The 27,358-nt window shown below is 32.9% G+C and overlaps 1 protein-coding gene across 2 annotated transcripts in view; it reads left to right on the top strand.

Annotated features, from left to right (window-relative positions):
- The first annotated feature begins 1,944 nt into the window (after positions 1-1,944).
- LOC132928413 (palmitoleoyl-protein carboxylesterase NOTUM) overlaps positions 1,945-27,358 on the top strand; it is a 30,814-nt gene continuing 5,400 nt past the window's right edge. The window contains exons 1-7 of one of the 2 annotated variants that reach the window (XM_060993058.1): positions 1,945-2,393; positions 24,104-24,205; positions 24,297-24,397; positions 25,140-25,192; positions 25,291-25,386; positions 25,461-25,521; positions 26,124-26,288. In XM_060993058.1, the coding sequence (XP_060849041.1) occupies positions 2,379-2,393; positions 24,104-24,205; positions 24,297-24,397; positions 25,140-25,192; positions 25,291-25,386; positions 25,461-25,521; positions 26,124-26,288 (593 nt within the window). In that variant the 5' untranslated portion in view covers positions 1,945-2,378. Of the gene's footprint in view, positions 2,394-24,004; positions 24,025-24,103; positions 24,206-24,296; positions 24,398-25,139; positions 25,193-25,290; positions 25,387-25,460; positions 25,522-26,123; positions 26,289-27,358 lie in introns of those variants that run through there. The other variant, XM_060993059.1, reaches the window with a different exon arrangement.

Raw genomic sequence — 27,358 nt, 5'->3', positions numbered from 1 at the left:
ATTAATTATTTCTCGCATAATCGCATATAAATACAACATTATGCGTACGAAATTCGTTTCTTCACAATGATGACTGCTAAAAGGAGGTTTTCATACCAAAAAAATACGAAAAATCCAACTGCAATAACAAAACGTTATCGATGAATATTCTATTAATCACGTCATATTTTTAGTAAATAATATTTTAAATAATTTGTATGTAAGATAATTTATCACGTTAACCGCGCGTCTGTCGTCAATTATAATCGAATAAACGAAAAATAATACATCTTTCCAAATAAAAGAATTATTTTGTCGATTTTTTCGGAAAATTATAGCTTTTCAGGATATTTTATAAAGATGATATTCAATTATATAATTATTAAGAATTTTATATTTTCACTCATACACTATAATTTTTTAATTAAATTTTAAATAAATTACAAAACTAATATTTTTGGTTATTTTTTTACCTTTTTATGACACGTGAAGTGTTTATATTAGCTTTCATCACTAATTTTTTTGATATTACATTATACTTTTTGATATTTCAAGAAAATTAAAGTTTGGAACTAACAAAAATTTCAGATACATCTTATGCATTGGAAACTTAAGCGAATATTATGTCTAGATATAGCGTTATAGTGTTATACATCACTAAATTAAACCAAACTAAATTTAAATTTTTTTTTTGTAAAATTGTATTTATATATACAAATACAATATAAACAAATCAATATTATGTAACTACTACCTATTGAACATATACCTATATTCATAACGAAAAAATTAACCAAATTTAACGATTAAAATTAAAATTTTAATACTCACTTATAAAATTAATTCATTACGATAACGTCGATAACAAAAATTTACCAGAACAATTATAATATTAATAATTTTATTGTAAAGAAAAAAATTTACAATAAATAATAACGCCCTTTAGTACAAATACAATACTGTAATGAATACATTTTTTGAAAGCATATTAAAGAGAAGGATTATAAAAGTACTTTTATTTAGATTTATACCTACTGCATGTTTCTTACTTATTATTTTTATGGTTTAAATTTATTTCCGGAAAATTATTTATGCTTTTTATTTTATGCTTAGCTTAAAACTTACACGGTACAAATTAATAAAGATATTACTACCTATAAATAGTAAATTATTACATTTTTCTTCAAGTTCGAATAAAATAAAAAAACCATTACCATAAAAGTATAAAGTATAGGCAATTTTAATTTGACGACTATGAAACCCTCCAATAAAATATGTTTTTTTAAATAATAGTTTAAATAGTTTAGTTGCTTGAGTTTTTTTAAGATATACTTATTATTATATACCAGCTGGTGCCTACTTGCTTCAATATTCGTCTTAAAAATAAATAGCTTAGACAATTTTCAATTTTAAAAGTTATTGCTTGTGAAATTCGTTAATAAAGTTAAAAGCTTTTTATTTTATATGGTAGCTACTAGCTACCAACAAAATAATATAGATTCTGACAGAGCCATTGAACAATTTTAAAGTAAAAGTAAATTGCTTCGCACGGAGCTTAGCTATTAAGTGTTTGAAGCTTTAAAAGTGTCCTCTTTGAAATAATAATATTAATTCAATTAAAAAATGCAGTCACAGTATATGCAAATATCATAGTATACTCCGACGTCCTAGTCCTTGTTTTATATTAACGAATTAACGACGAATGCAATCGGTATACGCAGGGTGATAAAGTAAAACGTCCAAACCGGCAGATTTGTGGTTGTATGTGTGTGTTTATACATATAATATCATTACATAATAATATATACTTACACGTACAATATCATTATAATATTATATTATTATGTACCTATGTATAGAGGGATTTGCCGCCGCCACCGCCGCAACACGACGTCGATCGGACGAGGAGGGGGTAGGTTTCGTGTACAGACTCCGCGCGCCCATATGACCGCGCGCGCGCGTTATACCAGTTCGAACCAGACGTCCGCGTGTTCCAGTGGTACGCTGGCATTCACGGTCCATCCGTCATATTACATTATTATTATTATTATTATATTATTACTTTTTAATATACCGACCGCGACTCTTCTCATTTTGTATTTTTCTTTGCGACTGCACATAAACTCAATAATAATAATATTATTATTTTTTTTTTTTACATTTATATCCGACGATTTGCGACGCGTATACTGTTACAGCTACAGTCGTCAACTTTTTGACTTAATATAATTTTATACAATAATAATAGTGCATCGTTAACGGGTTATTTTTATTATTGTTATTATTTTTTTTTTTTTTGTCCCTTGGATTTTCCGATTTTCAACTACGCCTGGCCATAACGACACGCCAAGAGCACGTGCCATTTTTCCGGATGCTTAAATGAGAACCATCGCCCACACATGGATATCACACAAGTAAGCGCTCGTTATAACATACAAAATTACAAACCTAAGATCGGTATAGGTATTATAAGAAATAATTGGTAATCTATAAATATTAGATTTTACCATTGTTTTCCTCAAAACTTTATTTTTATTTTTACGACGCATCGTTTTACATAAATTCAACATTTTATCACAATTTTAGTCTGTTTAAATTTTAAAATAGTAATTTTCTAGAACGGAAACAATACTTTAAATAATAAATGCATGCAAATCCTATTTTTTCATTCAGCTTTCTTTCTTTATTCGTATATTCGAATATTTTAACAATGGTTTAAAACGACTTTAAATATGATAATATGTTTTATAAACTATAAATTTGTTTCAATTTTGAAAAAATGAAGCCGACAATCGTACCAAAATATGCTTATTCTATACATATTTTTAAAACGTTAACAATAAAATTACCAGCAATCATAATAATTATGCTTTTTATCGTTAATTTAATTGTAGGTGTATTATTATTTTATGTTATGTAAGTGGTGGTAGAAAACATTAGTATTATCGGCTTAAAAATTATTAACAATTTAATTTATATAGTGTATAAGAATTTATCAATATAGTAAAAATGTGCACGCAATTTTTCAAAATGATAAATTAATTTTTTTAAGCTAATACTATATTATGTTTATGAATGTAATATTTATGTATTTTTCTGAAATAATTCTATAAATAGACGTCATTCAGATTAACTATAAATAATTTTATATAAAATATTAGCTTTGTATATTTTATGATTTAGTGTTACTTAGAATTTTGAATATGAAAAAAATTAATATATATCTAGTAGGTAATTATATGTATGGTTTTTTGACAACTATTAATTTGTGAAAGTATTTTTTGGTCAATAGATAATCTTTGAGTATTATACTAGACATTTAAAAATACCTATATAAAAAGACATACTCTAATGTGCATATGCTTATTAATAATTAATATAACTTTAAAAAAACGCATTTAATGTAGGCTTCAATTTTTATTTTAGATTACCTATATATTTAACAGTATCAATTTATCAAAATCAATTAATAAAATTAGGTAGGTAGGTGTTTAAATAAATAGGTAATTAATATTATATCATGTAAAAATGTATTATTTTTTCTATATGAAATGTATATATCTTCTGGTTAGATGACTGTACGAAAGTTACACAAATTTTAATTTTATCTAACCAGTGCCATTGCGTAGTATAATTCTTTTAACTGAAAATCTGGCATTATTCATATTCCGTGTAGATGCGATAGATATGGAATACACAGTACATTGATATTTTACATTTTAAATCAACAATAAAAATGAATATAAATGAATATACTTATAATAAAGAATTAAAGAATAGAAGAATAGTAAAGTTATGTGATAATATACGATATAATATTTATTTACAGTAATTATTAAATATTTTAGCACAAAAATCTAAACAATCGTGTGAAAATTCATTCAAAAAAATTATTAGGATTTTTCACATAATAATTAATAATATTACTATTTAGTATTTAATCTCTTTAACGTTATTTTCCAACAATTTTTATAAAATAAGAATTCATTTAATTTTATATATTGAATTGTATTTGTACGGATGTATAAGGTTATGAAAAATATTTACTTTATGTTATGTCTGTTGGAATTATGTCGAACATTAATTATTTCGATCGCAGCAATGTGTATGAACAAGCGTTTTAAATATTTTATAATATATAGTATACGCATGAGAAATGGCATATTTTTTTACGTATAAATATATCAAAATATATTGGTAAATCGTTTGAGACGAGGAGGGATGTCGGTGCGACGGTGCCGGTATGGCATACTTTTACTTATAATATACAAATTACAAAGTCTAATATACTTATGGTTTTATTATTATTATTACTACTACTATATCGTCAATAACTCGGTATATCATGTATATATGACGTGCAATGTACATTATGTTGCTAGTAAATCGAGACGCATACGTACGTATACAGTCGTGTGTTATTATTTATTATTTATTATTATTATTATTATGTAGAGTGGTAATATTTTTAAAAATAACGTTGGTGCGTCTCAAAGAGATCCCGTGGACGAAGTGGCGGGACGGTACTACGTGGGATGACAGGGGGAGAACGAAGGAGAAGCGTCATACTGTATACTATCAAAGCGTCGGCAGCGGCAGCGGCGTCGTCTCCGCGACGGGGCGCCGCCGGTTCCGGCTGGCTGGCGGAAGTGCGTGCGGCGCGCACTCGTTCTCTCGTGCATCGCCTGCAGCTCGCACTATTTTTTTTATCCATCGCATAAGCGTCGCAAAATTCTAAAGCTGTTCGTTTCCCTCCAAAAATTCGTTCGCGGCTCTTTTTCAACGGAAATCAGCACGCGGCGGCGAGTCGGGATATTTGTAATCGACGACGATCGACGCTTAACAAAGCGACTTCATATATACTACTTATTTAATACACATGTAAAGATACGGCACTTTTGACGACAATCCGCTTGTCGCGCCCGCCAGCAGCACCGCCGCACGCTCGTATACACATTATTATTATTATAATAACAGACATACATATACTCGCGCGCGCGCGTGTGTGTGTGTATATACATATATATATATATATATATATATACTTATAAGTTAAGATCTATATAATATATATAAAGATCTTTACGGTGTACCGCCGCCGCCGGGCCGCGCGTCACGGTACAAATTATGTCCGGGGCCGAGGAGATACGCGTCCGTCGTATAATACACTTATTATATGTATATATAAATATATACGTATATAAGTATCTAACCGGCCCCGCTAACACAACTCACACACACACACTCACACACACTGTCAACCGGTTTTCGGGCCAGAGGCAACGCGCTCGGGATCAAAAGCGCCGCCACCGACACACACATACACGCACACGCATATATAAGATAACAGATATATCCGACGCGCCAACGCCACACAAACGCCGCCGCTCTTCTTCCTTTTTACTACTTATTATTATTTATTGTTGTTATTATTATTATTATTGTTATTATTATTACTATTACTATTATTATTATTATTATTATTATTAGTATTATTATTATTATAATCCGACAACCGCGTAGAAAGTCGAAAAACCATATATACGCGCGCCACCGTCCATCCGCCCAACTACAACATAACATTTATAACTTATAAGTTACCGCGACGCAGATAACACTAACGTAGATCGATAGCTGACGTTATATATATTGTTGTTTCCACGAGTTTAATATACCCATAATAATGATCAGTCTCAATACACTCCACAATCATCGTCATTTTTCATTTATTCGTTCGTCTCAAGTCGGATGCGAACTTCGATGACCTACGATTTCTAACCATATAGGTATATGTACTCGAAATTTGATTGTGAATTCGAAAATTATTGCCGTACGGTGTGCAGTACACAAGAATTTTACTTAATCAAAACCACATCATACTTACACGTTGTATGATTTTAAGTATTTATTTTGTTTTATTATTTATAAATTATAACTATACAATGTTCTTAAAAAGTTTAAAAACGTTTATCCTATAGTGACCGAGTTTTGTATGTATTCTATGAATTCCCATAGTTTTTAAATATATACCAAATAAGTTTCATAACATAATTTTGTATAAAATTAATGTAATTGAATATTTGTGTACTTGATTTCTAAATCAAAATCTCAACTCAATCTCTATATCCAACGAAGACGCGATTCCAACTAATAGAAACATAATAATCTGCACATTTATGAACCATCCTGCGAGAAACAACAACATTATAATATTGCTGGTATTAAATAAAATTATTCCATTTCCAAAATGTAATATTAAATTATAAGTTCGAAACTGGACCGAGAAAACGAATGTAGCAGAGCGCACGATAAAATCCTGGTTTAAGTGTGATCCAATTTTGCTCCAACGGCCTACAATTAATAATTGTTTACTACATCATTAGTTATTATGGCTGATAACTAATTTCGTTATTATACAAATTTCAATTACTATATAGATATCACTCAAGAGTTAAGACACTTATTGAACAATTTGCATACAAATTTTCCAGTCAAAAATAAAACTAGTTCTCATAAGTCATTGCTCGTCATTAAGTTATCGGGTATAAGTAGTTAAAGTCTATACATCTGAATTACCTTAATATTTTTTTGGATTTTTTGGCTGGGAAACAATGTCAGTGAATTGAATATAACACTGAAGTTTTATTATAAACTCCGAACTGAAGATTTGCACCATATAATATGCCTTGGTACAATAATTTCACTGGCGCATAGGTACATCGGCATTACGTCAGATCCTAAATAAATATCGTGCACGTTAAATGTTTTATGTTTATAAGGGCTATAAGTTTATAATTAATTGATGATGTATTATATATTTGGACCACGAATAATCGAGTAATTCAGTTGTACATATTATATATTACGTATGAAATTTAATCAGTCGTAGGCAATGCTGATATATAAGCGAACATAATATTTAAAATTTGAAGGGAATGGAGGGAGACTAAAGCTTAAGTTGGTTTAGCTAAGCCCTTAATAAACCCCCCGATATTCAAGCCTATGGGTAAATACAATATTCTATTATACACCATAATATACATAAACGTATATTTTATTCATGTTCATCGGTGTCTGATGCGTTTTCCTCGGTTTTCGTGTGTCAGTTGTGTATTGCCTGTGCGCGTGTATGTACGCGTAATGAGACGACGGACAGAGTGTGTTCACTGGGCGGGGGCGTGTTGTGGGGTCCGGGGGGTCCTCTATTAGCCTCTGCGTCCGCGGGGTTAGCGGGAGATCTAAATTTTGTTTGATGTGAGCCGACATCGCCGCCGCCGTTCTGTTCGTCGACCGGCTGCTGCTGCTGTAGTCGCCGACCGCACGCTCTTTTCTCCGTGTACCTATACAATATATATTATACAGGTGGTATTATCGTCACACGGTGCAGTATATAAGCGCGCGCACACATGACTATATTTGGTGGTTCCCGAGATCGCGTCAATCGATGGTGAATCCCTTTTCTCCACTGGAAGGGGCCCAGAATTGTCGAAGTAATATCAAACGTTCAAAACAAACACACTAATGTCGCACTATAAGAATATTATTTTATTTTAAGCCTCGGATTCACAAACGTCCACATTTCGTCATGATATAATACAATAATATTATATTATTATACTTATCAGTTAGTAGTTACACGCCAACTACGCTCTATAAACGTCTGTGCAGCATGATATGATTATGCATCATATAAAATGACCAAACGCTATACAGCATGTATTATGTATACATGTACAATTTGTACAATAACACGATTGTCGTCATTGGCCGCGGACATGTACAACATTTGTAAGCATATGCACTGTGCAGTGTGTCAGGCATGTGCGTGTGCGAGTGTGTTAATCAGTAGATCGGAACACAATGAAAGACGATTTTCTTTCTTCTATATCATATTATTTATTTTTCCTCTGCAATGTGTATACGATGAAAGTCATTTGTTTTACTTTTTCTTTTATCGTTGGTTTTTTTTTCAAGTATTTTTTCTGCCGGAGGGAACGAGAAAATGGTATCGCGTCATTCATTAAGTATGAGAAGAAAGTACAATATATGCGCGCGCGCGCAGTGTGGTGTCGATCACGATGATTATGACGAGGGAGGGTAGACGAGTGAACCGTCGAGCGGATGTTGGCGGCAAAATCATATAATATTATATTGTTCACAATAGACGTTGCCCGCCGCAGCCGATGATTAATTATTACTATTATCATATTATTATTATTGTTATCGAATAAAACATGTACAAAATAATATTGTAGTCGTGAGGGATGGATAGACGATGGGTGGGGGGAAATTTTTCATAATTGGAGTAATTATCGGCGTCGGTAAAATACAAAAGAAATGTTAGTATTATTATTTATCTCGTCCGACGAACTCTGCGGAAAACAGTGGCGCGGCGGCCGGTCGTCGGAACATAGCCGCGCACGCTTGTACACTTAATACCTACACTACTACACACACATATATGTACACATATATCCAGACTTATAATAGGTATATTACCTTCTCGTATTTTTAATAATGCGTTTTAGCGGCGATTCTATTACATAAATTACAATAATTAATAACAATTATAATAATATATCGTTCGACGCGTATCTCCGAAGTCTCGACAACTTTGTTAATCGGAATTTTACCCCAATATACATATATATGTGTATGCGTGCGTGTGTGTGTTTATATTATATATATTAATAGGTATTTGATATTATTGTTATTATATGGAAACGATTTCGCCTTGCACCGCACAACGCGAACACAGGTGCACGCGTATCATTATTATACATATTGGACGTTTTAATTTTTTTTAACCGTAAATTTAAGAGTGCAGTAATTCTATCAGTGTGTATATAATAATATAGTTGTATTAAAAACTATTTAAAAAATGTCAGTAGATAGGTAGGTATACGTTAACCACTGTGATCGTCACGAGGTAAAAGATCAAAGAAATATATAAATATATTAGACAATACATAAACATGTTGTAAATAACGCACGCAATAATAAATATCAGGTAAACAGAATGATAATTAATAATATTTTATATATTATGCGTTTGAATCCAGCTCGAGAATGCTCATTATTCTTGTAGTGTATAATAAAATATATATTATATAACATAAATAGACTGCACGCACAGACCGATATAATATAATATACGCATTCACAAGTTAAATGGCCAATTATAATATCATTTCATTTAATAAAAAGTATTATAATTCAATTTATGGTTTGTACTTTGTGTTGTACCAAAATCGTTTTGGAAATACGTTCAGTGTATTATTTTATTTTTGCACCACTTGTGCTTTGAAAACCGTTTGAAAATAAATGAAATATTTGGATAATGCATAAAAATGTTGAGGTTACCGGTACATGATTAATGTACTAGATTTATAATTAAGGTCTAAGGATTTATCTCAAAAATATTCCGTGTAAAATTCATCACACAATAGACAATATTATTAATATATATTTACATTATTTTTAAGCGTACATGATTCTAAAACGACAATAAAGATATTAAAAAAAAAAATCTATTATATGTACCAATTAGTATGTGCGTTCGACAAACTAACTCGTAAAAATCAGTTTTTGAACCGCAACGTCGTCGCAGTAGCCACTCAACAAAACGAACTGTATGTTTGTGTAAATATTTGTAGATACGTGTCGAGATTTAAAAAAAAAAGTAAACAATGTATTTTACGCTGCTTCTGCTCCTACCGGTCTCTAATTACCTACGAAAAGGAATTTTTCCCACAATATTTTTAATGATTGATAATTTTTTATTAGTTCATAATAAAACGGCGCTTTTAAAAATCATATATGTAAATCATGTCGATCGCAACCTCTGTTTATAGTTTGTACTATATTACAATAATAATATAATACGATACACGTATACGTAATACCGCCATGCGTATAATATATCTTTACGGTATAACGTAATACAATGATAAATATATTGGGTAATATTATATTATATACTTGGTAAGGAAGAATTGTCGAGTTGCGGCCACAAATTTGAATGACGACGGAGACGTATAGCAGTGTACTGTTATATTTTATTATTATAGCGTACGACTGTTAAGCGTATATACAGAATACAGATAATACTTTACTAGTAATAATAATAATGTTAAAATACCTTACCTAGACTGTTTTTTTATTATTATTATTTATTTATTCTGATTGATGACCGTCGTCCGTACGTCCGAGCCGATACGAATCTCCAAGAGAAACGGAAAGTGTGTATAGCTAGGCGGCGGCGGCGGCGGTATAAACGAACCGGCTGATGCGTACGAGTGTACGGGGCTTTTTGTCTGCAGAGGTTTTTTTTTTCTTTTCCGCCTTGTCGGCGACCGCTATAGACTAAAGTATATACTTCTCTCTTTATATATGTACGACATACGTGCTGTGTACCACAGTGTTTCATATATATACTATTATACTATTATTGTTATTATTATTCTTATAACTACAGCAGTCGGCATGTCTATTATAATCTATCTATAGGTGTATAAATAATATTATATGAAACGCATAATATGATATTTCGATTCCGCGTGTTAAATTATAAAGGGGTACTCGTATTATAGTGTATGTATATTATACATAAGTAATAATAATAATAATGATATACCGTGCGCGCGATCGGAGAACTACAAAAACGATCTAACGATTGCAGAACTGTGAATTCTGTGGAATTTTTTGAAATTTTTATACTCACAGCAGACGTCGATCACGTATTGTTCGTATCATATATTATTATTATTTTATCGTTGATGAAATAAACTGTGCATCGTGTGATATAAGTTCAGTATGGTCAAATTCCGGCGATATCATTCCACATCTCATTTTTACTGTTAATATTTCATCCCCCGACACCACACATATAAAATACGGGTGCTTAAAATTTTTTTCGAAGATTCCACTAACACTACACGCCTCCTTCACATCATGAGGTACTACTTATTGTGGTAATTTACAATGCGAACTGCTACAGTGTAGGGATTTGAGCAGCAGGAGTCAGCTATCATCGAAGTGAAATCGTCGAATATTAACATATTATTATATTGCATATCTAACCCCCTCTCCGCCACACTTGTTTTTAACCACTTTGTAACGCGCTCACTACACCGATGACTGGATTTAAAATATATATATAAATTATAATGATATAATAATATCACGAAGTAGGTAATATACATTATGTACAATAAAATATGTTAAAATATATAATACATATTATACACGTACATATTATAATAAGGTTTTGTCGGCGGCTGCTTTGACGGGCTCTCGGCTCGAAACGGTTTCCCAAAAATATTCGTTTGACGCGGTCCGCTGAGGCGGTGTATATGAATGTGTGTGTGTGTGTGTCTTTTATACATCAATAACGCCCGCGCGATCGACACGATATCGTGTGCGTGGAGGACCGCGATCGTTAACAACAATAATAGTAATTATAATCGTTTTCGGGTCGTCGAGGGTCGCGCGCCTTTGCGCGTGCCGAATCTCGGGCGTCGTGTTACACGTCGCACCGCACAGCGCGCGAGATTCTGTGTGCCACACATTCCGACAGATTATTATTTCGTATACGTATAGTATTTCGCGTTAGGCCCGAGTCCATCATCACATACACACACACACATACACACACATGCTCGCACAACCGATTTTATCGAGAAAATTTCGACATTGAAACATCAACAGGTCTCCTCGTGGTTTTTTTTTTATTGCGCGGTTCTCGATAAAACATTTTTCGAATATCTGCAATGATAGGTACTCGGTGTCTCTTTTACAATATAATATATATATTATATATATATATATGTGTATTTGTGTGTTATGCAGATCAAGCCAATTATTTATCTGCAGGTGTGTATATTATGTATTCATAAACGTAATTAGGTTGAGGGCATGTGAAAGAAGATGCATTTTGAGTCCTACGTCATAGTTTTAAACATAAAACATATATGTTTAGTCTTCTATTTGTATTTATTTTTTATTTATGAAATTATTAAATGTTTGACCATGTTTATTTTATTAATGCATAATAATATATATAATCTATATAAAACACGACTTGATTATATTATATTATATCAGGGGTGGCCAACATGACTATGTACGCGAGTCACATATATTAATGCAATTATAATATTAAGAGCCAAATTATCTAATCTATACTTTTATACCATAAAAATAATAAAGATAGCTAAAATTCGATAAACATATCAAATTACGAAATATGAAATTATAAAATAATAATAATAATAAAAATATTTTTTTTTTATAAATGTATGCAAAAAAAATTAAAATTTTGGTTTTTGTAAATAAGACCGCGAGCCTCATACGTCGATGAAGAGAACCGCAATTTGACCACCCCTGTATTATATAGTGATATGATTTATAAAATCGTCATGCCCTAATAAGAATTTTGCCGGACCTTTGTTCACGTTAATGAATACATAAATACATATGTGCATATATATATATATATATATACCATGTTAGTATAATTCGCCAGATAAAATGAAAAATGAAATAAAAATAATATTGTTATTAGTAACAACATATTTTCTGTTTGTTAAGCATTCGAAGTGGCACCGAATAAATGAAGGATATCTAGATTTCATAAATACTCTACGTCCGTTTCTCCATCTTAAACAAATATGTTTATACGTGCATTGTATATGTTTTGATGTTACAAGTTACGCTTAATTTTAGAAAAAGTTAAGCGAAGGGATGAAAAATTTAAACTGAAAAAAGTAGTGGGATTGCCCGGGATTTGAATAGGTATTCGAATTATTCCACGGCAGATTTGAGCCTAGAGCATCGTTCTTATGCGACGGTCGAACCACAACGGATAGTTACCTCCTTGCCGGGTATGATATACCTATAAAAAACCGGATTTCCTACTTCCGTCAATCGCCGCATCATTCGTCGGCGGCGGCGGCGGAGGCTGTCGCGAGGGGGTGTTTTTCATCACGCATATTTCGTGTTTTCTGTATAATTTAGCAAAAACAAAATAATTCTCGTGCGGATCGCTCGCACGGTGGTGGTGGCCGGCGTACGGTCGAGCGTCGTACTTGTATGCGCGCGCGTTATATATAGTGCGTATATATACTTATACGCATCGCAAACACCGAGTACATATACATAAAGTATATATATATATATACTTGCAGTGTGCGTGTGGACCGTGGAGGGCACAGCTGTCAGGCGGCAGAACATCAAAGGCGCGAGGCGACCCCTGCGGGCGCGTTCGTATTTTGTTTACATAGGCGGCACGCATTCAAAGGCGGCGAACCAATTGTGATTTTGCACGTCCGAAAGGAGCCGGCCGCCGCCGCCGCCGCCAACGGTATACACACACGCGCGCGCGCGTATATTTATTGTTCTTTATATTACACACACACACATGTGACGATCATATTAACCATTATAATATATTTCTCTCTCTTTCACTGGGCCGTCCGTTTTTTTTTTCAGCTCTTTTTCCCATCGCACCCTGCACTGCACACCACACGCACGCACACGATATTATAAAAGGAGATTTTCTTCCCGTACGCGCATAATAATAATAATATATAATATGCCCACGTCCCACATTATATTCTTTTGTATTTATATATATTATATTATACTACAGGTAGAGGTACACACACATATATAAATATATATATATATAATAAAATGATATATCAAACCGTTTATACGCCTCGTGCATATTATAATACTCCGCGGTGCCGACGTCGCGTTACAATATTATCGACGGCACATAATATTATCGCAGGACGTACCGCAGAACCGTGGTGTATAATACACGTGTCCGCGTACAGCGTCTGTCTTTTATGTGGTAGGCACCTACCGATGTGTGTTTCGTATCTCACGTAATATTATAATAATGTGTCATATAACCGCTCGTCGTAATACCCGCGCGCGATATAGTGTTACGCGTCCACACCTTTGTCGCGGCCACTATACCTATTACAGGCATTAATTAATATTATCGTGTACTTTTACGTCGGATTTCGAAGATGTCCCGTGAAACCGCTCGCCGGGCCCACCGATGATGTACGTCACGATCGTATACTTTGACGACGACTTAAATGCGTACACCGGGGTCGTGGCCGCCGCAGTTTCACCCCGTATATCTGATGCGACGGTCGTCCAGGGTGTAGGGGGTGACGTATACACCACCTAAATATACCGTCCCATTATAATAATAATATTAATATGCATGATATACCACCATTAAAAAGGGTGTGCAGTGCATGCGTTGTATATCATATAATATATTATATTAAACTGCAAGTCTCGTGACGTACACAGACGTAAATAAAGTTACGCGCGAGGCGTAATATGCATACGGTATGTAGTATATACACCTATAAGTGTAAGTACAATCTTTACATCTTTACGTACGTGCGTGAATAAAGTGTGGTTTGTGGATCTGTGCGTGCGTGCACTGCTGCAGGATCGACGATGAATGGGAAATCGACATTCTCGATGGTCGGTCACATTAGTGGCGGCAGCTCACTAAAAACGATTACTTACTCGAATTTTTCCATTAATAATGAATTTGTCCAAATTCTCATGCAAGTGCTAGAACGACCGTGAAGTCGTTTAATACAATAATAATGTACATTGGTACATCGACCGTTCGTCGATTTTATCTCTCTTACTCGCTTTGTATACCGCAACGTATCTTCAATAGTAGTCTCGAAGACGAGCGTTGCAGCCCGCTAAGACTTTCTTCTTGCCTGATGCCCCCCCCCCCAATATGATGATCCATGCGTACAAATAATCTATCTATATATTGTATGCGTACAAATTATAAATGTTAAGCATACATTTAGGATATCCGAAATCAGACTTAAAAATTTGAATGTTGCATTGAATATGCCGACTTTAAAGACACGTATCCTTAAAACCCACGAGCCCTAACCTTACCGAACTCAAATAATAATTTCAGCTACGCATATATGTAAGTAGGAGGGATGACTTGTGAGTTATGACAACACAATCCTTTTCAAACCATTTCAAGCCCTAAACAATATAGGTATTAATACTATTTTGCTACATTTAGTATTGATATAGTAATTAATTAGTTTTACGAATAAAATGTATAATATTTATTGACACAGGCATTATGGTGTTAATAGTATTACGCTTATATGTATAGGTGAAGCAATCAACAGTAGTAAACTGTATTTTACTTAAAGAATACTTTTCTATATTATAAAAATTTAATTTTCAAAACTTATATATGTTAACATAGGGTATATTAAACCATTTTCATTTTTTTCGATGTCGCACTTAAGATGAGCGCACATAAATTGTCGGCTCGTAGGCGATTTAAACAGTCCCCGATCCCTGTCAACCTTGCGTCGTCCGTTCGACACGCCGTAAACTTCATAATATATATTATACGCATATCTGGGATCCTCTATGCGTGCGCGGGCGTTTTAAATGTGATCGCGCAGCGGGAAGGCGCCGATGTCCTCCGAGATCACGAACCGTGACAAAACTCGATGGCGAAAACCACCCGCGCTTACGGCACCACATCGAATCGTCCAAACACGCCGAGCCGACCCAGTGTTGTCCGAAACAATAAAAATCCGTTGCACTTATATAATATACCGTTCGGAGTAGATATGACTACCATATTATTATTTATTATTGTCGTTTGAATGTTTGATCTATAGTGTATATAATATACCTAACCGACCGTGTGCATGGTATTATAGGTACTATAATTTTGTAATAAATATTTTATGTATAGTATAGTAAGCATACATGTACTGTACATAATAGCCATCAGAGTCTGAAGTGCCGCCCGAGATCGAAATTTATGACAGATCCCATACAAGTGCAATTTATGTTGGCTATCCATTTGATTTCTTCAAATTAAATTTTTATTCATAAAATCAATAAAATGTTCATTTAACATAGTATGTACCTATTATACTATATATGGTATAATATATAATAGTATAATATATAGTACATACTATAAGGATATGTCTGTATAATAATAACGTCTGTTCAAACAAATTCAAACGCATATACACGTAATTCCAATATAGCTCGTATTTTTTTGTAAGTATATTAATGGAATATATATTTTTAACTAAATTACCTATGTAACAAAAATAATGATGGCTATGTTTTTTAATGGCTTAAAAACATTATAGTGGTGACTAGTGGTACTTTTGATAACAACAAAAGAAAATTATACTGGTTTAGTACAATAGTTTGGTTAAATATTTATCTTATATCACAAAGTTAAAACCACAAGACGATGTAATTAGTTATATATTAAACTCATAAGCAATGATAAAGGCCGTACATTTATATTATACATACATATTACATAGTAATTGCGTGTACGTCGTATCATGCACCTGTATATACTCTACAAAAGGTACAGTGCTTGATATAATTTTTGCTTTTTTTAAAAACACTTTATACATATTGTTACAGACTACGTATTTTTAACATAAAAATTAATAATATGATCATGCCTGAAAGAGGACATAAGGCTATCTATGACTATTATATAATAATAATATATCCATTATACACACCTATAGCACACTCGCCTATACTGATGCGGAATAATACGGATTTCAACTCAGCGGACAACTGCGGGATGCACTGTATAATACTTATTATCTTATGATCAGCACAAAACTTTTTGCGTAGCCACTACTATTTCTACAGGACCATATATATATGTGTGTGTGTGTGTGTGTGTGTGTGTGTGTGTGTGTGTGTATACATAAATAAGATGTATAGGATATATATAAGGGTGACTGTCAAATAATTTTGTCGTAGTTTTAAACGATTTTCAAGCTTTGGAATAAGCAAGACAAGCTTAACCTCCTCACTATTTTTAGAGTTTTGCAATCATAACACCATTTAAAAAACTAAGAAACTTTCCAAGTCTTACATTGTGCTAATATTATTTCAACAATTTTTCAAATAAATACGCTCCGTATTATTTTAATTTCAAATAACTAGTGTTCTGGTGTTCATATTTTTAAACGTTGAATATATGAACGATCGAAGTAAACAGTATATTATATTTTTGAATATATTTTGTATGCCGTTCCTGTCATTCCGAGTACATCCTTAAAAATCTCGACGTTTATTGTCCATATAATAATATTAATATCGACATGGAGCAAAATAACGGGCAATAAACAAATATATTTTCATTCGAGTGTATTTTTTATTATTTCTTTTTTACATTATAGCAGGCGTTGAAAGTCACATTTGAAGTACTAATAAAATATTCGAAAGAGTGAAAAAATATATATAGATATTACCTTATGCACTCGAGGTTTCCGTTTTTACGTCACACGTATATAGCAAATTGTGTTTATTATATCATATTTTTTACGGGAGTATATAGAAAAAAAATGTTTATTACGTCGCTTTCCACTTGAGAAGAAAAAGTAACAATATAACTTATATACGACATATTATATTTCTCTTCTTTTTCATGCCTCGGGTGCAAAATATACTGCAGATATATGTGTACCGGTGTACCCATATAATATAAAATTATTTTAACTCTTTGCGGACTCCTGCAATTAAATTATTACACCTGTTCGGTGAAATTCACATCTGTTTTATATTTTGCTAAATAAAATAGTATATATCGTCGTTGGAAAATCAGATAGTTGTATTTTTATTTAAATTGTACGTATAAATAGAAGAAACACAAAATTTGAGAGGTTGGTATTTTTATTTACAAATCACTTTACTTATATCCAATAAACATTATTTATCACAATATTACTTTATTACTTTCTTTACACTCTATTGTCGAAAAATATCTGGTAAATCTTTGAAAATTCATAACTTTAACCCGAAAATATTAAAAATTGACTACTTGTTAGAATACAACGAAAAACGCTCATCCACGCGCATAACAACATATATACACACAGTACTATTGTGTTTTATGATTATATTTATTGTTAATATAAAACGGTAAAACGGCTTTCGAGTTTCGACTGTGACACGCCGACACACTACTTTGTACATGTTCATTTTTTCCCGCGTTTTACGACCTTTCGGCGGGCACAGTATTAAACACACGTCAAAGGACGTTTCTGATGAATGATGATAAACTGCAGGAGAAAAAAGGCTAAAATCATAATCTCTAGTACAATACAACGTTGCGGTCCAATGTATTATATAGTGGATCCATAAAATTTATTGAACCACATTTTTTTGCGGGACGCTCGGCCTCGCGCGTTTCTTTGACGGACATTTGTAGGCACGCGTGGAATTTTGTAATATTCTTGTTTACGTTGAAACCAAAATTTAAAAAAAAAAATCTTAAACTGGTATTATAATAATACATTTGATTTTACAATAGTGTGCACGTGCACGTGTCGGTACCTATATAGTATATTTTAATATATTTCTTTTGTATCAATTCGTGACGATTTACCACAGCTATTAACAATAATTGGGTCGTATATTATAATATAATCCATATGCCGAAAGAGAAAAGAATAGTTTTTACATGTCCAAAATACGTCGACGAGCTTTTGGGACGACGGCGTATGGGTAGGTATGTACTACGTAGTAAATAAAAGTAAACCAGTAAAATTAATTTTGCAGTTCTTAACCGACCCATGAGGTCAGGACACAAAGAGGAGAGTTATAAAAATAATTTTTTGAAGATTTGATACATCAATGTTTAATATTAATACAATGTTATGACATAGGTAGGTACATACTTCTAATTTTCTATAAATAGTATAAATTTGATGATATTTTTACATAATGTTACATTATATAATAGGTAATTATTACTGTTTTTAATATACGAGTACAATATACCACATGAGAATCGGACGAAGGAAACTTAAAAAACGGTTCGCTTAGGGCAGCAAAATCCTGAACGCCACTGTTTACTCAATGAGCACAGTTATTCAATGTGTAAATGGAATCACGAGTAATTTGTCGAGTTTACACGAAGTCGTTGTTATCGTCATTATTATTTTGTAAAATGTTGACGGTTCTGTGTCAAACAAGTCGCATCGAAATTGTTTTTTTCATACATGACGCACGATATTATTTTTCGTCGTTCTCTCTCTCTTTCTCTTTTTTCCACAGCTGCAATAGCTCGCGTCCGACACAAGCCTGTTATTCTATACCTACGTTATATCCATGAATGCGCTTAATGACTTTGGCGGCAAAATGAGCGTTATACACGTTTCGATTATTATTATTATTATTATTATTATTATTATTTACGTGTATAGTAGTAACTTGGATAGGCCGCCGCCGCAGACGTGTGTTGTGGTATAGTGTATATTATGTATTATATTATACCTGTATATAGTATAGACGCATAATATGCACGGCGGCGGCGGCGTAGTACACGACGGTGGGCGTTACCTCGGTCGGTCCTGTTTGGTACCCAATTAGCCGCTAAATTACGATCTCCCGAGTCTGCTACTGAATTTAACACGACACAATGTACCGGGAGCGCTTAAAAATCGAATGGTTTTTTTCTCCTCTTCGTTTTCTTCTATACCTCCTGCTCGTTTCACCGCTACCACCACCTTCTCATCATCGTCGTCGCCGCCGCCGTCGTAGTCTTGCGGTGGTATTCTCGCTCCTACCTAATTCGTTCGGAATCGGTTGTAAATTACACCCTTTGAAGTATCCGCCGATGTGCGGCCGTGTGTATAGCCGCTACTATAATATACGCTACGTATATATTGTACTATTATAACTATATATATATATAGTATACACCTACAGTGTAATACGACGATTTCGGGTTCCACGTGCAGGGCTGCCGCCGTCGAGTTCACGCAGCGCCCGTGATTAAAGTAACTTAAGACTTAGGAATTATGCGTTTTTGTAAATTTTTGTTTATCGAATTCCGAAACGAGCCGTACTTCTTTTTATTTAACAGTTTTGTTATACATATTATTATTACACAGTAATTTGTATACGGTCGACAGTCGTACACAACTCACACAACTACGATAAATCCCAGCGGTGTTAAGTGTTTAGTGTTTACGGTGTAATTCTTCGTTACTTGTGGCTTACAGGAAAAAATCCACGCCACTTCTAGGAATATTGTAGTAGTCAGTATGAAATAACAACCCCAATAAAAAAAAAAATACAAAAAGGTTCGAAACGAGTTAACATTAAAAGTTAATACAACTACACGATATAATAAAATTTCAAAAAGAAAAAATTTAGTGTCGAGTTTCAAAGAATATGATATTTTATATTATATAATATAAAGTAAAATGTAACCTTTGTTACTATAAACTCATCAGTAACATCGAGTGTATATATATATGTATGGTAAAGTGTATAAGAAACATATTATTATGGTTAATATTACAGCCATTTTTCGAAGAATTTTTTTATTTAAATAATAAAATATATAATAATAACACATTAATACTGTTACAATACTTAAAATAATATGTACACGCTCAAGCAAACCTCAATTATCGACCATAATAATAATAGTTTATTATAAACACAATAGAACTGCCGTACATATTTAATATAAATTATAATTAAATTATATTATACCATAGTAGTGTAGGTAGTGTATTTTTGAAATGAAAACTCCAAATTGAGATTCCAATTCAATTAATTGAAATACAAACACTTTGTTTATTTAAATATTGACAACGCAAATTATTTTTTTTTTAAATTGACGATTTTCCTACTTTTATATACTATACACGAGTACCTATCTACTTGGATTCTCAAGTGACCTATTTTTAAAAAAAATATGTTCTAACAAAAACTATACCTTGTCCATACAGAAATAATATGCAGGCATTATACAGCCTTGGGAATAACTATTTTCGTGTTGAAAATCCTCATAAAAATTATAATTACAACACTGTTGCACATGCGGTCGATGATGATGATGGTGATGATAATAATGATGACGACGATGATGATAATAATAATAAGTTATTATATTTCGGTCTAGAGTTCGTGGTTCTATAATACCTTAAGGATGACTATACAACAACAACAACAACAACAACGCACGCGTGTAGTTACAATATAAAATAAATTATATACTTGCATCTAACATATACCTATATATATTATAATTTACATTATATACAACTGTATACTATCACTATTTTCTAGTGGCGTGCCAATGACATAGTAGAAGAAGATATTTGAGATCTATACCATCATTTTTATTCAATATATTTGTATTTTGATTTTTCAAATGCATGAATGAGGAAAAAATAATGTAATATAAAAGATTTAATGGAATTTAAACCCTATCAGAGTACATATAATAATGAATATTTTGTAAGCACTGGACAGTGTCAACTTCGCGCTTTGTTTATATTGTATTACGTGAGCACTGAGCACCCTGAGATTTGTTCGAATAATTGATGAAAAGTTCACCACACCACTGCAGTCGTGTGCAAAGTGTAATACATATCGTAACGTGTGTGTTTCTTTATAAATGGAACGGCATTAGATGGAAAAAAAATAACAACAAATGACCGTTTTTGTTTCTGTTTTTTATTTTATTTCATTTTTTTTCTTTTTATGTCTTTTAATCGAGTGAGCGCACGCGTGCATGGTTGATATCACGACGGTGGTAGATACGTATATATTATTATACGACGTTAATGATCACCGACAGAGATCTATTCGGTGACATTGCGCGCGCGTTTATTATATTATTATGTTGTGCGAGCAGGTTTTCACTCGTACCGCCGCCACTGCCGCCGGCGGACAAATTACGCGCGTGCACTCGCGTGACCGTCGGTAACGGGAAACGAGGACGACAAATTCCAAAGCGGATGGGGAAAAAAAACACGAAATTCGTTTGCCGCAAAACAAGAGGAGTGCACGCGCGAGCAGTTTTTGAATTGAGAAGGAATAGGTTATAGGTCACTCGAAGTCACGGACTATACAAATTACAAAGTTACACTTAAGTCTAAGAAAAATCTGCTCTTCCCCTCTTATAGGCATTTCTAAGGGATACTCTAAGAGAATTAGTGTTGACCGATCCATTTATGAATTCCATTATCATAATACCCGCGCGCACAAAACGTTTTACTCTCGGGATCGATTTATTCTGAAGGTTTCGTCGAAATCGATTAAATTTGATAGTTATACATTTCGCGACTCTCTCGATCTCCCTAAATGTACCCTTATTCTTACCGTCGACATTATATCGATCATAATATATAAAATTATAAATATATAATATAGCATATATAGCTATTGCGGGCGCCTATTCCTCTTGGTAGATCTAAACTCAATTTTGGGTTGCAAGGGCGAAGGCTGCCCAGTGCCTATACGTTTGAAGGTTAGTTAGGATACTTAATTAATATACATTGAATGAACGATTTATGCGTAGTTATTTGCAAAGGTTATAAACGTGTTTAAAATTCTTACCGGCATAATATTATACCTATAATATATTATTTTACCTAATTTATTATTGCATTTAACGTTATCCGACGTTTTAATAATAATTTAGGCTCGTTTCATAAAGGCTCATTGGAGAACTTACGAATATTACTATTTACCAAACCGAGTGGCGTGCGAACGGAAACAATGAAGTGCACAGAACAATCGAATTCAAAAGACCCCTTTGCCCCTTTTTTCCGAGCTCCGCGGGATACGTCTTGTTGGCAATCCATTTCGGGGCATTCACGTCGCACCTGCACCCAGCTGCACCAGTAATATAATATTATATTATATGATTATAATAACGTGCGTTGTTTTCAAGAGAGTCGGTTGGGGCGCCACTGCAGAGAATTATGTCGAACGCGCGCGTATAAATCGAAATACGCACCGCAGAAACCGCGCGGAGAACTGCAAGCGCGCGCGACCATCACTACGGCGACGATTCGTTTAGGCGTGTAATTAACGGCGGCGGCGGCGCGTCACGGACTCGCGGAGGTCGCGGCGTTTTCGTCTGATGTTTTGCCGCCAGCGCGGAGTCACCACCACTCCTTCACAATATGCATATAATAATAATAATAATAATAATAATATTATAGTTACGCCGTCGCCGACACCGCAAACACATTCGTGTAATATAGCACGCGTACGACATGATAATATTGTAATAAATCACGTTTTAAGTAGGATTCATCTTGTACTTGTTGCAACGCGTCCGCAGCCGTAGAGGATTGTTTATAAAATTCTCATCTCGTATATACGATTCCGGCGGATTTATGTTCTTAATTTTACTGACAGATTTATTTAACCGAATTCCTATACTGTAATAATAATTAATATATTCGTCTTATTCGCGATTTAGATGTACATAAACTGCGGCCGAGCGATCGAGAGTATCCGTGACCAGCGAACCACGGTAGTCCATATGGACGATATACCACGACCGCGATGCAGTGACAGGTCGGCACGTGGTATACCGCGGTGGTATTTGTGTCGTATTGCCGGCGCCTGTCGCGCAATGACCGCGGTACAATGGTAAATACGTAGCATCGCGAAAAGAAAGACAAAAAATAAATTGAATTTTTCCGATACGCGACCGTTCCGTTTGTGTCCGTTGGTTCTGTTTTTTTTTATATACATATTAGAGGTACCCATATTCTTTGCATTCCGCACGAATCGTTTACCCCTCTGGCTGTCGTCGCACGCAATGCTGTAGCAGCAGTGTCGTGTTGGTATACGGCGAAACCGCTCGTTGTCGGTCGAATATAAGAAAAACAATTTACGATAAACAAATCACGCGAACGCGTATTACCGCACACGACAACTTCACTATTGATCGTTTTGTATATACATATTACCTACGTACCTATAGTATATTAACGCCGCGCAAATAATGATTTAAATAGTGTGTACATTTATAATAATATTCTATATATAAGTACTAAAGCGTTTGTTACAATTTACACCGCGCGTCACCTCTACCCTTCGCCACCATCAGAACCAGAAGACGAATACTATTTATGATTATTTTTGCGTTTTCGAAATCCGCATAAATCACGCCGTCTCATTTGAAGTAGAATCTTTACCGTACGAATTACGTCTTGTGCTGTAATATTTATCATAATATATTTATACGTTTGTACATGATTATTTTTTTTTATTTCAGGTATTACTCGTTGTATCAGGCGTTTTCCTAACCTGTGAACCAATCGGCGCCCAAGATGACTCGTCATTGACGTACCGAGTGTCTGCTGACCGAATTGTACAGGTGAATTTCTGAGCCAAAGCTGTATAAAAATAGCAAATCAACATACTGATGCAAATTTTCGTCTGACCCATGTATTTTGTGTATAATATAGGACACCAGTAATTATGTAGAAACTCGGAGCGCGGAGCAAAAGTTTTTGAAAAAGTATATGCTATCGCCTGACGTAACATGCAATGACGGATCCCCAGCAGGGTAAATACTAAAATATTAAATACAAAATAATGATAACAGACTTGATAATAGCACTAATTTAAATAATCATCACTTTTATATTATGTAAATAAAATGTCAGACTTATCTAAAAATCACCGATAAGGAAAAATTAGTCTGCCGGTTAGATAATTTAGTAAACTTACCATTACTATCGTTCTGTGATTGTGCGTTACCTCATTTTTTCACATCAAATTAATATTTGTGTATAAAATCAATTTAATCAACTACAAACCAAAATTTTAAATATAATAAAATAATTTAAATCTACTTCTACCCAATCAATAACAAGTTATCATAACTGTCAATATATTATCTTTATAATAAATATCCATAATCATATAACCAAGTATCATTAAAATCCCATCAACTTTTTAACGTAAAATATAAGACGATTCTTCATTATATTGTACCTAGCTATATATTATAAACTATAATGCGTTAAATTGTATATTTATAAATCAATATATTATTTTTTTTTTCTATGACTATTAACAATTGTATAATACGCTTTTTAATTTACCAGTATACCTATATCTTTAAATTTTGGTAAATAATATTATCTATGACGTCTAAACGAATTTACTTGTATTAATAAGGATTGCGTCGCTATAGTAAAAGCTCTATTTCAAACGGTGTTTAAAAATCTACCAATAGATTTGGACAGAAATGATTAATGAATATCTATTTATAGAATTAAAATTGAATATTTTTATTTCCATAGATTTTACGTGCGCCATTCAAACTATAGCAAAACGTGGATAGTGTTTCTTGAAGGTAATACGCAAATGAATATTAAAATACATTCAAAACACAATAGTTTTAATAATTGCGTTGTATCGTATATTTATATGAATATTTTTCCGTTGTTTTAGAGGGTTGGTGTTGTTATGACAAACAGAGCTGTGACGAACGGTGGTCACGAGCCGAGTACCTCATGTCATCAAAAGAATGGCCTGAAACTCGAACAGGTAAATTTTATTCCACGATAACGAAAAATTTCATAAAATTGTATTAAGCAAAAAAATTTTTAATTGCTTTCCAGTCGGAGGAATATTATCCAATAATGCAGCTGAAAATCCTTACTGGTGGCAGGCAAATCACGTGTGAGTTACCTATGTGTCATTGTATAATATTTACGCATATATGTAAAAATTAAACTTCTAGATATATATAGGTATTAATGTACCTATTATTATTATTAGTGATTAGTACGTAGTACGTATATAGGCACGTTAGGCACGTAGTCACGTATTGATGTATGTATTACGTATATATTGTAGGAAGAAGTCAGTCATTGAACCTTATAAATATCATATTTATTTTCCATACCTATACTTAAAAGTTAATGCAAATATATTAGAATTTAGGTTACTTAATCAAGGATGGTTATAAATATCTAAAAAATAAGAATGAACTAAATTATCTATTAGTTTAATATAGATGTTTGTATCTATTAGTTTTAAATATTATTTTTAATCTATACGAGATAATTTTAAAGAAGGAAAAATGTAGTTATTAAAACAAGTCTATACTTGAAGTAGTTTCAGACATCACATACTGTGCCAATGAGGGGAAGATATTGGAAAGAGATCTTATATTATATAGATGCTAGATTGTAGTCATTTTCGATATTAATATGAAAGTAATTTGTAATATATTTCAATAGTAAACTAATTTCGCTATGTAATTTATTTTTGTATTTCAGTTTTGTACCATATTGTACTAGTGATATATGGTCAGGTCGAAGAGCAGAACCACAACACGGGTCAAAATTCACTTTTATGGGCTCCATAGTGATTAAGCAAGTCATCAGAGAGCTATTAACTATAGGTTTGGCCAATGCCAACGCTCTCATACTCTCAGGAAGCAGGTATTATATTGTTATCTATCACTAATATAGTAGATACCTATAAATCAGCACAACTTTAACAACATGTTATTTTAAAGTTGTATTTCACAAGGAAAACATATAATTTTAACTATTTTATCTGTAAATTATTTTCTAATAAATGTTTTTTATTACACGTGTATTTTACATTTATAGATTTTTTATAGCATTTTAATTTTTATATTTAATAAATAATATTGCAGCACCCACAGATACTAAATGCATACATGAAATAATGTTATGATTTCGAGATTATATAAATTTCATCTGGACTCGAAAAAAAACATAATATATTATACAGACATGCAATACCGTGTTTATGGAATATAGTCATGTATTATATATTTATATAGTGATTGATAATCCCCAACTTTAGTCTAATTTATTTTTACATTTCAATAATTTGTAAATAAATAATAAATTTAAAAGACCGCAACACTCGCATGTGTTGTCTCCGTCTTACAAGTACGTTACGTACGTAACATAGCAAATTTATGCTCAGCAAATCACGTTTAGCTCCGTTAGTTTAAAAATTAGAGTGAATCGACATATTATGAAACTTGATGGTAAGAACATTATCTGTGTTTGTATGTTGGTTTTTTACGATTATTAAGTTTTTAAGTGAGTTATGAGTATTTTTAATTTACTCTATGTTATATACACATAACTTGCTAAAAAATTAAACTATCGTAAAAAACCAACATACAAACACAGATAATTTTCTTACCATCAAGTTTCATAATAGGTCGATTCACTCTAATTTTTAAACTAACGGAGCTAAATGTGATCTGCTAAGCGTAAATTTGCTATGTACGTACATGTAAGACAGAGACAACACATGCGGGTGTGACGCACTCTTAAACATTTTTAATTCGCCACTGATATATTTTATATAAATACAGTATATAAGTTACAATATTAACTATTAGTGTTTTTTTCAGTCATGGTTCTAAGTGGCCATTATACTATTTTAAAATTATAAACTTTTTAAGTGTTGTGAAACTATTTATAGGTTAATTATGTAATAATGATGTACATTTATTGTACCAAAT

Source organism: Rhopalosiphum padi, chromosome 4, assembly GCF_020882245.1.
Source record: "Rhopalosiphum padi isolate XX-2018 chromosome 4, ASM2088224v1, whole genome shotgun sequence".
NCBI classification, from domain to species: domain Eukaryota; kingdom Metazoa; phylum Arthropoda; class Insecta; order Hemiptera; family Aphididae; genus Rhopalosiphum; species Rhopalosiphum padi.
This window is presented reverse-complemented; position numbering and strand designations above follow the sequence as displayed.